Here is a 12,796-nt window from a genome sequence, read left to right on the forward strand (position 1 = left end):
TTATGTAACCAACAGGCTATTTTCTGTTCCTCTCTTGCCCATAAAAACTGAGTGGGGGCAAAACCTCAAACAAGGACAACCAAGTGAAAACAAACCCACCCTTATCTCATGAAGATAGAGGGTAGATTGGTGGTTACCAGAGACTGGGAAGGGTAGTGGGGAGGAGGTTGATTAATGGGTACAAAAATATAGTTAGACAGAAGAATTAAGACCTAGCATTTGATATATCAGTAGGGTAACTACAGTTAACAATAATCTATTGTATATTTCAAAATAGAAGAGAATTATTCAAATATTCCCAGCATAAAGAAAAGTTATGTTTAAGGTGATAGTCCAAATATCTTGATTTGATCATTATACATTATATGAATATATCAAAATAACACATGCACCCTGAAAACATGTGCATCTATCATGTATCAAACATATACATAGATACAAGCCCATCCTTACCTTCTGCGCACAAGCAGCTCTCTTCTCTTGCTTGGCCTTCATCTCTGCCAGCAGACCACTGCCCATCACCTGCACCCCGTACCTCCGCCCACCCTGCGGGCTGCTCTTGCTGTCACTCCGGTCCACCTTCCCCGTTTCTTCCCCTTGACTGTCTTCAAAGGAGTCAGGTGTTTTTAACTCCTCGATCCGTTCAGAACTGCCAATGTGCTCGGCTGCCTTCGCGTCCTTCCTGGGAGTGTCCACAGCTGGACTTCTGACTGACCCTTTCGGGGAGGAGGGTTCTTCTGTCATCAAGACTGTTGGTGGCCGCTCTGATTTGGACCGGGATTTGATTAAATTGAGAAAGCCACCACTTTTCCAAGAATCTCGCTTTTTCTTTTCATCTCCTCCTTCGCTAAGCTCATGGGATTCTGAGCCTCTGGTTGACCATTTCCTGCATTTCAAACCAAAACACAGATCCTGTGGGTTTTACTGTAAATAAGTTTCAGCAGGACTCAGTCAAAATGTAAATATGGAGATTGCTGCATATACAGCAACAATTCCGAAGCATTTAAGAATGTTGGTTTGAGTTATTGTACTTAGGAAATAGGAAGGAATGTGGAATCTTATCATCATATCCACACGTGAGGAAACTGAGGCACACACACATTAAGAATGAAAATCTGAAGGTGTCAATGGTAGGACTAGGAACACAGGTGAGTTTTTAAAATACTTAAATGCTCTAGTCAAGGGCCTCTCTATGTGTGAGAACCTCCAGCAAAGCTGGCTTCACTTAAGACACAGCTGGGTGACTATCTTATTTAACTTGGGGGACACTGGAAAGAGCCAGAATGCCCTGTAATCGCCTAACAATCCATCCATAATTATTAGATAACATCTGAAATCCCACCCTTAGTCTCAATCCACTTGTTTAAATGTAATATCACTGAAAGAGGCAACAATAAGCAAAGGCAGAGAGTGAGCTTTGGGGAGAGAGTTTTGAGAAAGAGGGTGTTCTGAAATTTGGGAGATGGAAGGGGAGAAAGAGTAAACAAAATGAGCTAAGTAAGAGACACAATAGACAACTGCCTCCCATTCAAGGCTGGCAGACTGAATACCCATGTAGCTTCCTTGAATCTCTGTTAAAATAACAGCAAGGAATAAAAAAAAAAAAAAGAAAAGAGCATAAGCACCACAGGGGAGGAAAGGCAAAAACAACAGAATTTGGAAGCTAAAATACAGGCGTTATGAATGAAAATTGACTTAATAGATCTGAGAAAGCTAAAACTTAAGCTGACAGTAGGAAAGGCCCAGAAGCGCTGGCTCCAGAAGGAGGAGCAGCAGGCATTTCTGGAAGTGGAATTGAAGAGGGAGCTTAAGAGAGGAAGACTTTTTTCTCTGTAAAGCCCATTCACAAAACCATTAGATCCTCTCCCCAAACCACAGAGCCAGTGATGTCCATCCCACCCCAAGCTGAGCTGAGTGTAGGAAGTGAAACCAGGGAGGCTCAAGAAAGCCTGCATGGAGAAGAGGGATATCTCCTACCTCCTTTCTCCCACTCTGGATGCTAGAATCAGGGAGGCAGGTTTACACCCTCCAAGCAGATGAAACAAGAGAAAAGATCTAAAGATTCTGAGAGTCAGGGAGACCACCCTCCCCAACAAAATGGCCCAGGAAGACCCTACCCTACACTGAAGCCCACCAGTCGACAAGCCCTACCTACAAACTTCCAGGAAGCTCGTTTGTGGCCCATTCTAGAAAGTAGGGGAAAAGGAATACAAAGAATGAGAAAACAGGATAAAAAAGGTAAGAGATCATGGATTAACAGAGGGAATACATAATTTGAATAATGAAAGTTTAAAAGAAGAGTGTAGACATAAAGGGAAGAAATTAGGAAAGAAATAATTCAAGAAAAATTCCAGAACCAAAGGACATGAATTTCCAAATTGAAAATGGCTCATGAATGCCCAGCAAATTGGTTTGAAAAAATAAAAAAATAAAAAATCCATTCCAGGGCATATTGTCATAAAATTTCCAAACAGTGAGAACACAGAGACGATCCCACATGCTTCTAGAGATCAGGACTCCAGGTGACATTGGGTTCCCATAGCAACACTAGAAGCTAGAAGATAATGGAGCAAAGTTTTCAAAATTCTAAGGTAAAATGAATTCCAACCTACAATTCTGTACCTTGTGACACTATTAATCAAAATGAAAGATACGCAAGTTATAGAAACTCACTTCCCATACTCCCTCCCTTTCTCAGGAAGCAACCCAAGGAGGTACTCTACCCAAACAAAGGCATAAACTAAGACAGTCACAGGCCAATAAAAATAGGAAAGTGACAGGAATGAGATAAGGGGATTCCCCCAGCAGATGATGAAGGAGACCCCAGAAGACAGCCGTGGGATAGGCCTTGAGGTCACATACTGGTGAGAGATGTGTCCAGGAAGATAAAACCGAGAACACTTAAACAAATTGAGAGGAGATTTATATCATTACTGTAGATTTAGGGGTAAGTCAGTGATGGAAAGGTAGAAAACTAAGCAAATGAAAAAGGGGATGATTATTAACTCCAGGGGGAAAAAACGCTGAAGGAACTGTAATCATGGGATACTATATAACTCAGCTGTGAATATTCACATGGTTAGAATGCAGCAAACATTAAATATTGATCTCACTGACTGCTATGGTTTGTCTCCACCAACACTCATGTTGAGGCTTGGTCCCCAATGTGGCAGTGTTGAGAGGTGGTGCCTTTAAGAGGTGATTAGGTCATTAAAATGGATTAATGAGACTGGATTATTTCTCATGGGAATGAGTTAATTCTCAAGAGAGTGGGTTGCTATGAAGCGGGTCAACCTCCCTTGTCCCCTCCTCTTTTTGCAGGCACTTGCTTCCCCTTCTGCTTCTCTGCCATGTTATGATGCAGCAAGAGGCCCTCACCAGAAGCCGATCAGATGCAGCCGCCAGACTGGAACTTCCCAGCCTCCAGAACCATAAGCTAAATAACTTCTTTCCTTTACAAATTACCCAATCACAGGTATTGTTACAGCACAAGAAAATGGACCAAGACATCAACAATTATGATCAACTTAAATAAAGAAGATGGGGAGAGGAAAAGAGAGAGAAAGAGAGAGAGTGTGTGTGTGGTGGAAGCAGAGTATATCAGAGCTATATAGGTTGAATACTCCTAATCTGCAAATCCAAAATCTGAAATACTTCAAAATCTGAAACTCTTAAGTACCATACAATGCTCAAAGGAAATGCTCACTGGAGCATTCTGGATTTCAGATTTTCAGATTAGGGAAGCTGAACCAGTAAGTATAATGCAAATATTCCAAAATCCAAAAAAGTCTGCAATCTGAAACACTTCTGGTCACAAGTATTTCAGTTAAGGGATTATCTAAATTATCATCTAAAAGAAAGAAAGCATGTTATTAAGAAAAATGGAAACAAAATAAATAGCTGAAGGAATAAAAATTAGTTGCCTCCAGGGAATAGGGAGTAGGGACAGAAGCAAGGGACTTTTGTAAAAGTCTTATAGAATATTTGACACTTTACAGTATGAGCACGTATTATATAACTTTGATTTTCAAACTTTCTTCTTACAACTCCAAGATTTCACCTGTGCCTTGTCCTTTACATCTCAGATTGACAGCAGTCTATCTTTTATAACAAAATAAAATGAAAAAAATCACAACTGTTATCAGATTCCATCATTATTTGATGAAAATTGATGTATCTAGTTCTACTTGTGCACTGGAACATGAACAGGCTCCTCCTAGAGCAGAATCCTTGAAGAAAATGAATTTTACACATTATACAATTCCAATTACTCAACTTCCATCCAAAGCCTATTAAAGAAGAAAGTAGCATTAACAGGAGAGGAAATCACAAAGGGGCAGGTATAACAAAGCATATAGTCCAGATCAAATACTCATGAACCGCCCCACTAACTAAATATAAATTTGTGAGGTTTAAGAAGAGCCTACAATGGTTAACTGTAGGGTATATGGAAACAGGTCAAGATTGTCCTCGATTCGCTCAACCATCAGTGATTGAAGGTAGACTACATATTATGGGCTGTGTTAGATACTGAAGTTATAATGAAAAATAATAACCAGGTATTGTTCCTGAAGAACAGCATTCTCTGGGGAAAAAAAAAAGACTTGAAAGCAAATCATTAAAACGGACTTTTCCAGTTTGCTCTCTTTATGCCCGTATTGCTTGAATCTTTTACATTGAATATACACTCATCTATTCTTTGTGCTGTAAAAAGAAATAAAAATCAAACTCTCAAAGGACTATGTATGCTCTAAGACATGTGTGCAGAGGATGGAAAAAAAGTATTAAGTCAGCAGTAGAGAAACAGCAATTAATTTGGGTGGGGGTGGTGGTGAAGAAGTAAAGAGAAAGCTTCAAAGAATAAATGACATTTAGGTTGGTTCTTGAAAGATAGAATAGAATTTTGCCAAGTATACTATGCTAAGCTTCAAGGCCAGTGTCAGAGAAGACAAATAATTGGGTCCTAAAGCTCATAAGATTCAGTAAGTTACACTATTATGGATATAAAAATTTAACTTACTTCTATTTCACCACCCTGCGGAGGCAAGATAAGGCACATCAATCTACAGAATGGACTAGTTCCTGCCCTACCTGTCCCCAGCCTGCTGCTCTTGGCTTATCAGTATGGCTTAAATTCATTCCTTGAATTTGATATCTCAAGGTGAAGAATACTTCATAGACACAAATGCATGTCAAGAGTGTATTTTGGGATGGATCTGAATTTAGTTGGAGATTAAATAACTTTGTACAAATCATGCTTAAAGACTGGAGTGTTTCAAGTGAAACAACTATTAACAAAAGTATCACTAAACTGTCTTCTATGGAAACTCTTAATAATACAAAAATGCAGCGAAAACTCTTTACAGGCTAACTGTGAAACTTCTTCACTAATTCTGCTGTCATTTTGATACTGTTCAATCATGCCATTTAGCAGTGACTTAGCCCCCTCCCAAAATATATCAACTTATGAGCAAGGAAAATCTCAAAGTACATAATTCCAGCATGCCAATGATCACTCCCTATAATGGAGCCATCGAGGTGAATGTGATAAAGCCCTAAAAAAATACCTCGGGGTGGTATATTTTGTGGTCTAATTTAGAACAGCACAATAGTTCTGAAACTAGAGCATGCCTCAGCATAACCTGGTGCCACTACCACAGTTTTTGATTCACTAGGTCTAGGGGAGGGGTTTGAGAATTTGCATTTCTAACATGTTCCTAGGTGACACTGGTATTGCTGGCCCGGAGACCATATCTTGCAAACCATCAGAATAGTAAATCCCATATATAAAATGAGACTTAGTATATTAAGTTTAATTGCAACTTTTAGTAATTTAAATGTTAGTTAAATAGCATTATTAGTGAAATATCTCTGGACTCACCTGGAATCCATTTTGGTCACCTTCTTGGTAAAAAACTCATCTACACCTTCGTCCACTCTCCCCATAAGACCGTTCTGTTCACCATCTTGGGACACTATGTTGGCAGCACAGACCTGAAAATCAAACAGATGTGATATTAATTCACATTCACCTTATTTCAGCAAACATTTGTTACTCTATTACCCATTGTGATAACGGCCATTAGAGGGAGAAGACTCACTAAAATAGAGACCACATAATCTGCTGGAGTAGAAGCCATGTGTACAACCATAACATCGACACGAAGAAACAAAAGTGAAGCAGGCACTATAAACACAATGCCTGGAGGAGGGGTCATACTGACTGGTGTACTAGAAAAAGCTTGGACCTGACAGGCTGTGAAGGGTCAAGATTCTACAGGCAGAGAAAGGCACGGCAGGCGTGTGATAAGGAGAAAGGGGATGCATGGAATAATGAAACACACACTGAGTTCTGAGAGTAGTGGTCATTCCAGGTGGCTGAGGTGTGTGGGTGGGGCTGCCTGCTAAGGGTGGCACCTGGCAGACACCAGTAGTACTAACAAAGGCCATCTTGCTGACCGCTCCAAACCCCTCCCCTGCCTCCTTTCTTTCTTGCTGGAAGAGCCTCGATTCCAGGTTGTAAATACTGATCCCTATAAGCCAAACACTGTAATTCCATCCTCTTGCCTGTGACTGATCAGGCGTGGATGTGGGATGCAATCCTGGTCAATGAGATGCAACAGGAAATCACGGGCAGGTTTCCCTGAGAGGACAGAATGTGTTTTTCTGCAGGTTAATGTGAGGGAGGATGTGATGTCTGAGCTGCAGCGCCAACTGCAGTTCATGAAGAAGGGAGGCCTGAGGACAAAAAGTCACATGCTGATGATGACAAAACAGAAAGGTAGAAAGCACCTGGGTGCCTATGCTGTGCTTCTGAATAGAGCAGTCCTGGATCCTGAGACCTCTCAATTTTTTGTTAGGTGAGAAACTATTTTTTATTGTTGAAGTCACTTCTAGTTAAATATCTTGTAACCTACAGTTGAATACTTCCCAACTAATAATACAAAACCCCACAATGAACAGCCTTGAACCTTACGCTAAGGAGCATGGAATTTCCTTCACAGATGATAAGTCAATGAAGAATCATTATGGCCCAACCTGTATTCTGGGGTGGTGTGAAGGACCAATTGGAAAGGCAGAAATTGGAGGTAGGAAAACCTGTTCAGGAGCTCAGATCAGAGATTCCTATAATAATCTCATCTAATCTAATCTAGAGATTACCAGGGGACTAATGAAGAAGTGGAGAAATAAGAATGGAAAGAAAAGAGTTGCCCAAGAAAAGAACAAAATCCGTAGGCTGGGTAAATGAGAGCATGGTCTAGATGTTCTAGGGATCACATCTGGGGAATATCATGATGCGTCTCATCTTCCCAAGTGTTTGAGGCACTGGGGGGAATCCAGGGGCAGGTGTCTAGCAGGCAGCTGAAATCTCAGGTCTCCTGAGAGAAGGTGATGAGAAGCTATAACAAAACTATTTACCAAGTTAGTGTTTCTCTTTGAATGGACAACTCATAATGAGCTTAGTCAGATGCTTGATTTGTGTCTGCAATGGTATATTACATTAATATGTCACATAGATAGGTTGCAGGCCATGGAGAAAGAGCGTGCATCTTGCCTGTGCTGTTGGGTAAAAGGACAAATTCTCACGTGGTTTCGATATCTGGTTTAGATGTCTTGCCAGAGGATGGTGGGAAAGTTATTTTCTGTAATCTTGTTTGCAAGTCTCAAGGTGCCTAAAGGGAACTTGGCTTATGTTTACATGGGAATTGTTTAAAGAAAAGACCAATCATTTCCTTTAAACAATCATCCATTCATCAGGAAACTTCCATTATGAAAATGAACTGTGTGTTTGAGTTCATGTTTGTAAAATGCTGAAAAGTGAGCAGATGACAGATAAGAGACAAAGTACCCTATGAAATGTGAAGAATAAAAACAATTACATCTCTCATCTGAATGGTGCTTTTTTATACTAGAACAAGGTTTTCCTGTGCATTGTAATTGAGCAGAGGATCGGCAAAATTCTATAATTCGGTTACGAGGGGGAAAAAAGCTCATTGAAGAACTTTCATTTTGGCTGGGCTCAGCGGCTCACGCCTGTAATCCTAACACTCTGGGAGGCCGAGGTGGGAGGATCACTTGAGGTCAGGAGTTCAAGACCAGCCTGAGCAAGAGCGAGACCCCGTCTCTGCTACAAATAGAAAAATTAGCCAGGCATTGTGGTGTGCGCCTGTAATTCCAGCTACTTGGGAGGCTGAGGAAGGAGAATTACTTAAGCCCAGGAGTTTGAGGTTGCTGTGAGCTAGGCTGATGCCACGGTACTCTAGCCCAGGTGACAGAACAAGATTCTGTCTCAAAACAAAAAACAAAAAACTTTCATTTTGATTACAAAAGGTAAAGTAGTAGAGAATTTGCTTGCATTGTATTATCATTTTTCCTTTTGGAAAACAATAGAGAATAGAACCTCTACAGTAATAACATTCCCCTAAGTTAATATAGCACTTGATAGTTTACATGTGTTTTACACATTATTATTTTGCCTTCACATTGAACTGAAAAGGAAAGATAGTTTTAAAAAATATCTTCTTTTGACTAGTTGCAGATCAAACAGTGGTTCAGAGTATGAGGGGTGCCCACACAGGCCACCTGACTGGTAGATGAGCAAGGAGGTGACCCCAGGACATATGGTCCTAACATGGTGCTTCCTTCCAGCTCCCCCTAAATGACTCCCCTTTCCATTTTGAGAAAAAAAAAAAACATTAAGTTGTACTTGTATAATTTCTCCCCTCAGGAAAATTTATTTTGTCCTGCTTTGAAACAGAATTCATAACTGGCAGAAAGGGTTCTCTGGGGAACATCAATGGGTTTCAGAAATGGAAGCACAGAGCTGAACAAAGCAGTCTGCTTTCCTGCAGGACAGACGAGCTTTTAGGGCCGGACTGGCCCTTACAGCTCCCCCAGTCCAACCCTGTCATTTTAGAGACAAAGAGACTGAGAGTAGACAGGTTAAGAGAAGTCCAGTAGCACTGGGAGATCTTCAATGAGACAGTTTAAAATGCATCTGTTAAAAGAGAAGCAGGAGGTGGAGTCAGCCTGCAAGAAGAGCAGTAGAAATACCGAAGACAGAAATGTAGTTTGTAAAAGAGGTCAAGGCCAAACATGCATGCTGTTTTAGCTCCTTTTCTAATAAAAGGGAAGGAAAGGAAATACAGATATGAGAAGTTCTCAAAATCTCATCTGCTGTTGCTCTTGTCTGTCAAGGAGAATAAATTGCAGACTAAAAAGGGTAGAACTGCTGTTGGAAAGGAAGAATAGCAACAACCTCTCAGCCCTGAGCTAGCACGGGAATTTGCATTTGCACTCAGAGAAAGGCTTCTTTGCAAATGAAAATATGTATCCCTGCTGTTGACATTTGATAAAGAATGTAGACTTTGCACCTCTGGTATATAAGTAAGCACTAAAAGGATAATTTTCGAATGCTTAGAAAATAAACCAGAGATTGTGAGGATTAAAAACAATTCAGACCACCCTCTGTTTTCCCTCTGCTGGGATTATTAAAGTGAATACGCCAGGGGAACACAGCAAGCAGTGCACCTGGGTTTTGACAAGGCAGCTGCCAAATCTCTTACCATGTCTTCATAGGCCGGATGGAGAGAGATGGGCAGGAAACAAGGACAATTAGGTATGTTAGTAACCCTTTGAACAAATATACCCAAAGAGTGCTAATTAGTGAAGTGAATAATCACGGAGTCTTATGTGCATATATTAGAAGTAAAAAACATGGAAAATTAATGAACTAAGCAATCAAGTCAAGAAATAAGGAACCCAAAGGAAGTAAAATGAAAACATAATCAAAGACAAAAATTAATGAACTTGAGAGAATTGATAAAAATTGACTCTTAGAAAAACACTAATAAAAGAGACAACCACAAAACTAAGAGAAAAGGCATTAGAAATATATTAAAATGAAAAAAAGGGACATAGCTATCAATGCAGGAGAGATTAAAAACTCTTAAAAGAATTCTATAAACAACTAAATGAACAATTAGACTAAGTGGACAATATTCTAGAAAAACATAAATTATCAAAATAGTCTCAAGAAAAGTTAGGTAATCTGAACAGATCTATGACAAAAGGAAGTGAATCCCTAGTAAAATATTTACATATAAGCATCAAATGCATATAGCACATAGACCACATTTCGGGCCCAGACGGCTTCCAAGGAGAGGCAGAGACAATCTCTATTATACGCAAACTGTCCCAGAGAATAGGAAAGGAAAAAGAGCTTCCCAACCAGTATTATGAAGATAGTATAACTTTGAAACCCCAACTAGATGGATGTTCTACACAAGAAGAAGAATGAAAAATAGTAAGTCTCTCTCGTTTATGCACATAGATGCAAAAACCCTAATATCAGCAAAGTCTAGCAGTATATTAAAACAAAGCAAAAATATCATGATCAACAGAGCTATAACATTAGAAAACATGTGTTAATGTGATTCATCAAAATAGTAGATTAAAAGAGAAAAATTATCAATCTCAACAAATACTGAAAATAAAATTTAACAACCATTCATTGAAAAAAAAAATTAGCAAAATAGAAGAAAACTTTCTAACTGAAGAAACAACATTAGAAACTGCCATGTGTCTATCCAGTGTCTATTCTCCCTTGTTTACTCTGTACAACCCTGACTTACTTGGAATATCAATGTGACCAACTGACCACTTATCTTTCTAGATTCTTTTGCAGCTGGGGGTGGAAATATGGTTCATTTCTGGCCAGTGAGATGTAACTGGAAGTATACTAGGACTTCTGGGTTAAATTCAGATTCCCTGAGGCATGTATCCCCTTTTCCTCTGGCTGAAATATGCTTATAAAAAAAAGATTATAGGCCTTGCCTGAAAATAAGACCAATACCAGTCACCTGGAAAATCTGGCCATTAAAAAAGTGAATACAACCTGTGGTTGAATAAAGAGTACAGCATTTAAAAGGAGGGAAGTGATATGGCCAATCTTACTATTTTGTACTCTATTTTGTCTTAGGTGCCACACTGCAATATACTCAGAACCAAGTAACAAGACTTGTAAATGGATTCCAGACGGTATCATATGATGAACATTGAAAGAACTGAGGAAATTTAGATTTGATCCATAAATATTGGTAAGTCTACTAAGTAGAAGAGATTTAAATAACATGTGCCACTCCAGAAGACACAAACAAGATGGCTAAGTTAAAATTGTAAAGCAAGATTTTTAGCAGCACAAAAAATAATTTGCTAATCATTAGATCTTTTAGAAAATGGTGGCTGCATGGAAAGAGGAATTATAGATGGGATGGCCAACTGAGGGCTTGTTGGGGTTTTTAAACACTTCATAAGGGATCAGACAAGATGAGTTCAAAATCCCTTCTAGCCTTATGGATATTGTGATTCAAAGCACATAGGAGAAAATCTATACCCAGATTTAGTTGATTTTGAAAAATTTTTATGGCATTTAAAAAAATTTTTATTCATTTCTTTTTTTAGAGACAGGGTCTTACTACGTTGCCCAGGCTGGCCTTGAATTCCTGGGCTCAAGTGATCCTCCTGCCTCAACCTCCTGAGTTGGGACTACAGGCACATGCCACCATGCCTGGCTTACTTGATTTTAGTTAGAGTTGGTTAGTTTCATCACTGGGCCGAGTAGTGTGGGGCTATGCCAAGCACATAGGGCAAACTGACTAACACTGACAAATCATGCAAAGTGAAGCCACTGTATGGTATAATAATTCAGAGAATGACCAAGGCAAATCAGTTATCTGCCTTGGGCTTCATATTCCCTTGAATAGTAAGTAGATAATCTTTAAAAATCCTTCCACTGGGAGATGATTCTAGATAGTGGCAGAGTCAGGACTATATCCCAGTCCAGTGTTCTTTCCACTCCTCTGTGTAAATTTTTCAATGATTTTTCCTTAAGGGAATACTTTTCACCTACAGCTATAACAAGTGAAAGTAGAAAGAAGCAATAGCTAAGTGGTAGTGGATATGCACAAAGCTCAAGTCAGCACCCCTCCCTCACTATAAGGTGCCGTGGTTAGAAAGTGTTTCTCAGGCTTGTCTGCAGTTAGGTGGCCACATGGCCAAGTTCTGGATAGTGGCATTCAGCTGAAAGTGAAGTTCATCATTGTCAGACCTGGCCCATAAAACCTCATGGATATGAACCTTAGTACTTTATGTCAACTTCCACCTGAATAGATAGACCCCAAGGACCAAAGAGGAGGGTGGAGCCACAAAGCAAAAGCAGCCTGGATCCCTGAATGACCACTGTAAGGGTCTCCTGACCAGAAATAGCACTATATGCTTTGAATCATCTCCAGGGTATTTATATCTACTACAATGTAAATGCTGTGTAAACAGTTGTTTTACTGTATTTTTAATGTGTTTTTTACTGTTGTATTATTTTTTGGGTTTTTTTCCTCAAATATTTTCGACCCGCAGTTGGTTGAATCTGCAGATGCAGACAGAACCCATGGATATGGAGGGCCAACTGTACCCTACACACACACCCCTTTCTCTGTTGTACCCTTTCACAGGCATGCTGGAACATTCTGGTATCTTCAAAAATGGCATTTCTACTCTTAATTTACCCATGTGAAGCTCTTTTCCAAAAACCAAAGACTTTGTGAAAGTCACTTCAACTGAGGAAATAATTTTTGAATACAAATTTTTGTAAAGTGAGTTGATTTGCTCCTTAATAAACATGGGTAAGAATGCCCTAAATTAGTGGGGGTACCTAAGAATGGCATAAATCAGTTTCCAGGGGCTTTTTTCTCTTCTTTCTCCATTTAAGTGAAAGAAAGGGGAAATAAGGAATAAAGGC

The 12,796-nt window shown here is 39.6% G+C and overlaps 1 protein-coding gene across 2 annotated transcripts in view; it reads right to left on the minus strand.

The window, feature by feature from the left end:
• CARMIL1 (capping protein regulator and myosin 1 linker 1) overlaps positions 1–12,796 on the minus strand; it is a 304,319-nt gene that overhangs the window by 16,657 nt on the left and 274,866 nt on the right. For both annotated transcript variants that reach the window (XM_069493053.1, XM_069493052.1), the window contains exons 32-33: positions 5,882–5,994; positions 454–886 (exon numbers count right to left, since the gene is read on the minus strand). In XM_069493053.1, the coding sequence (XP_069349154.1) occupies positions 454–886; positions 5,882–5,994 (546 nt within the window). The remainder of the gene's footprint in view (positions 1–453; positions 887–5,881; positions 5,995–12,796) is intronic.

Source organism: Eulemur rufifrons, chromosome 18 (assembly GCF_041146395.1).
Source record: "Eulemur rufifrons isolate Redbay chromosome 18, OSU_ERuf_1, whole genome shotgun sequence".
In the NCBI taxonomy this organism is placed as follows: Eukaryota; Metazoa; Chordata; class Mammalia; order Primates; family Lemuridae; genus Eulemur; species Eulemur rufifrons.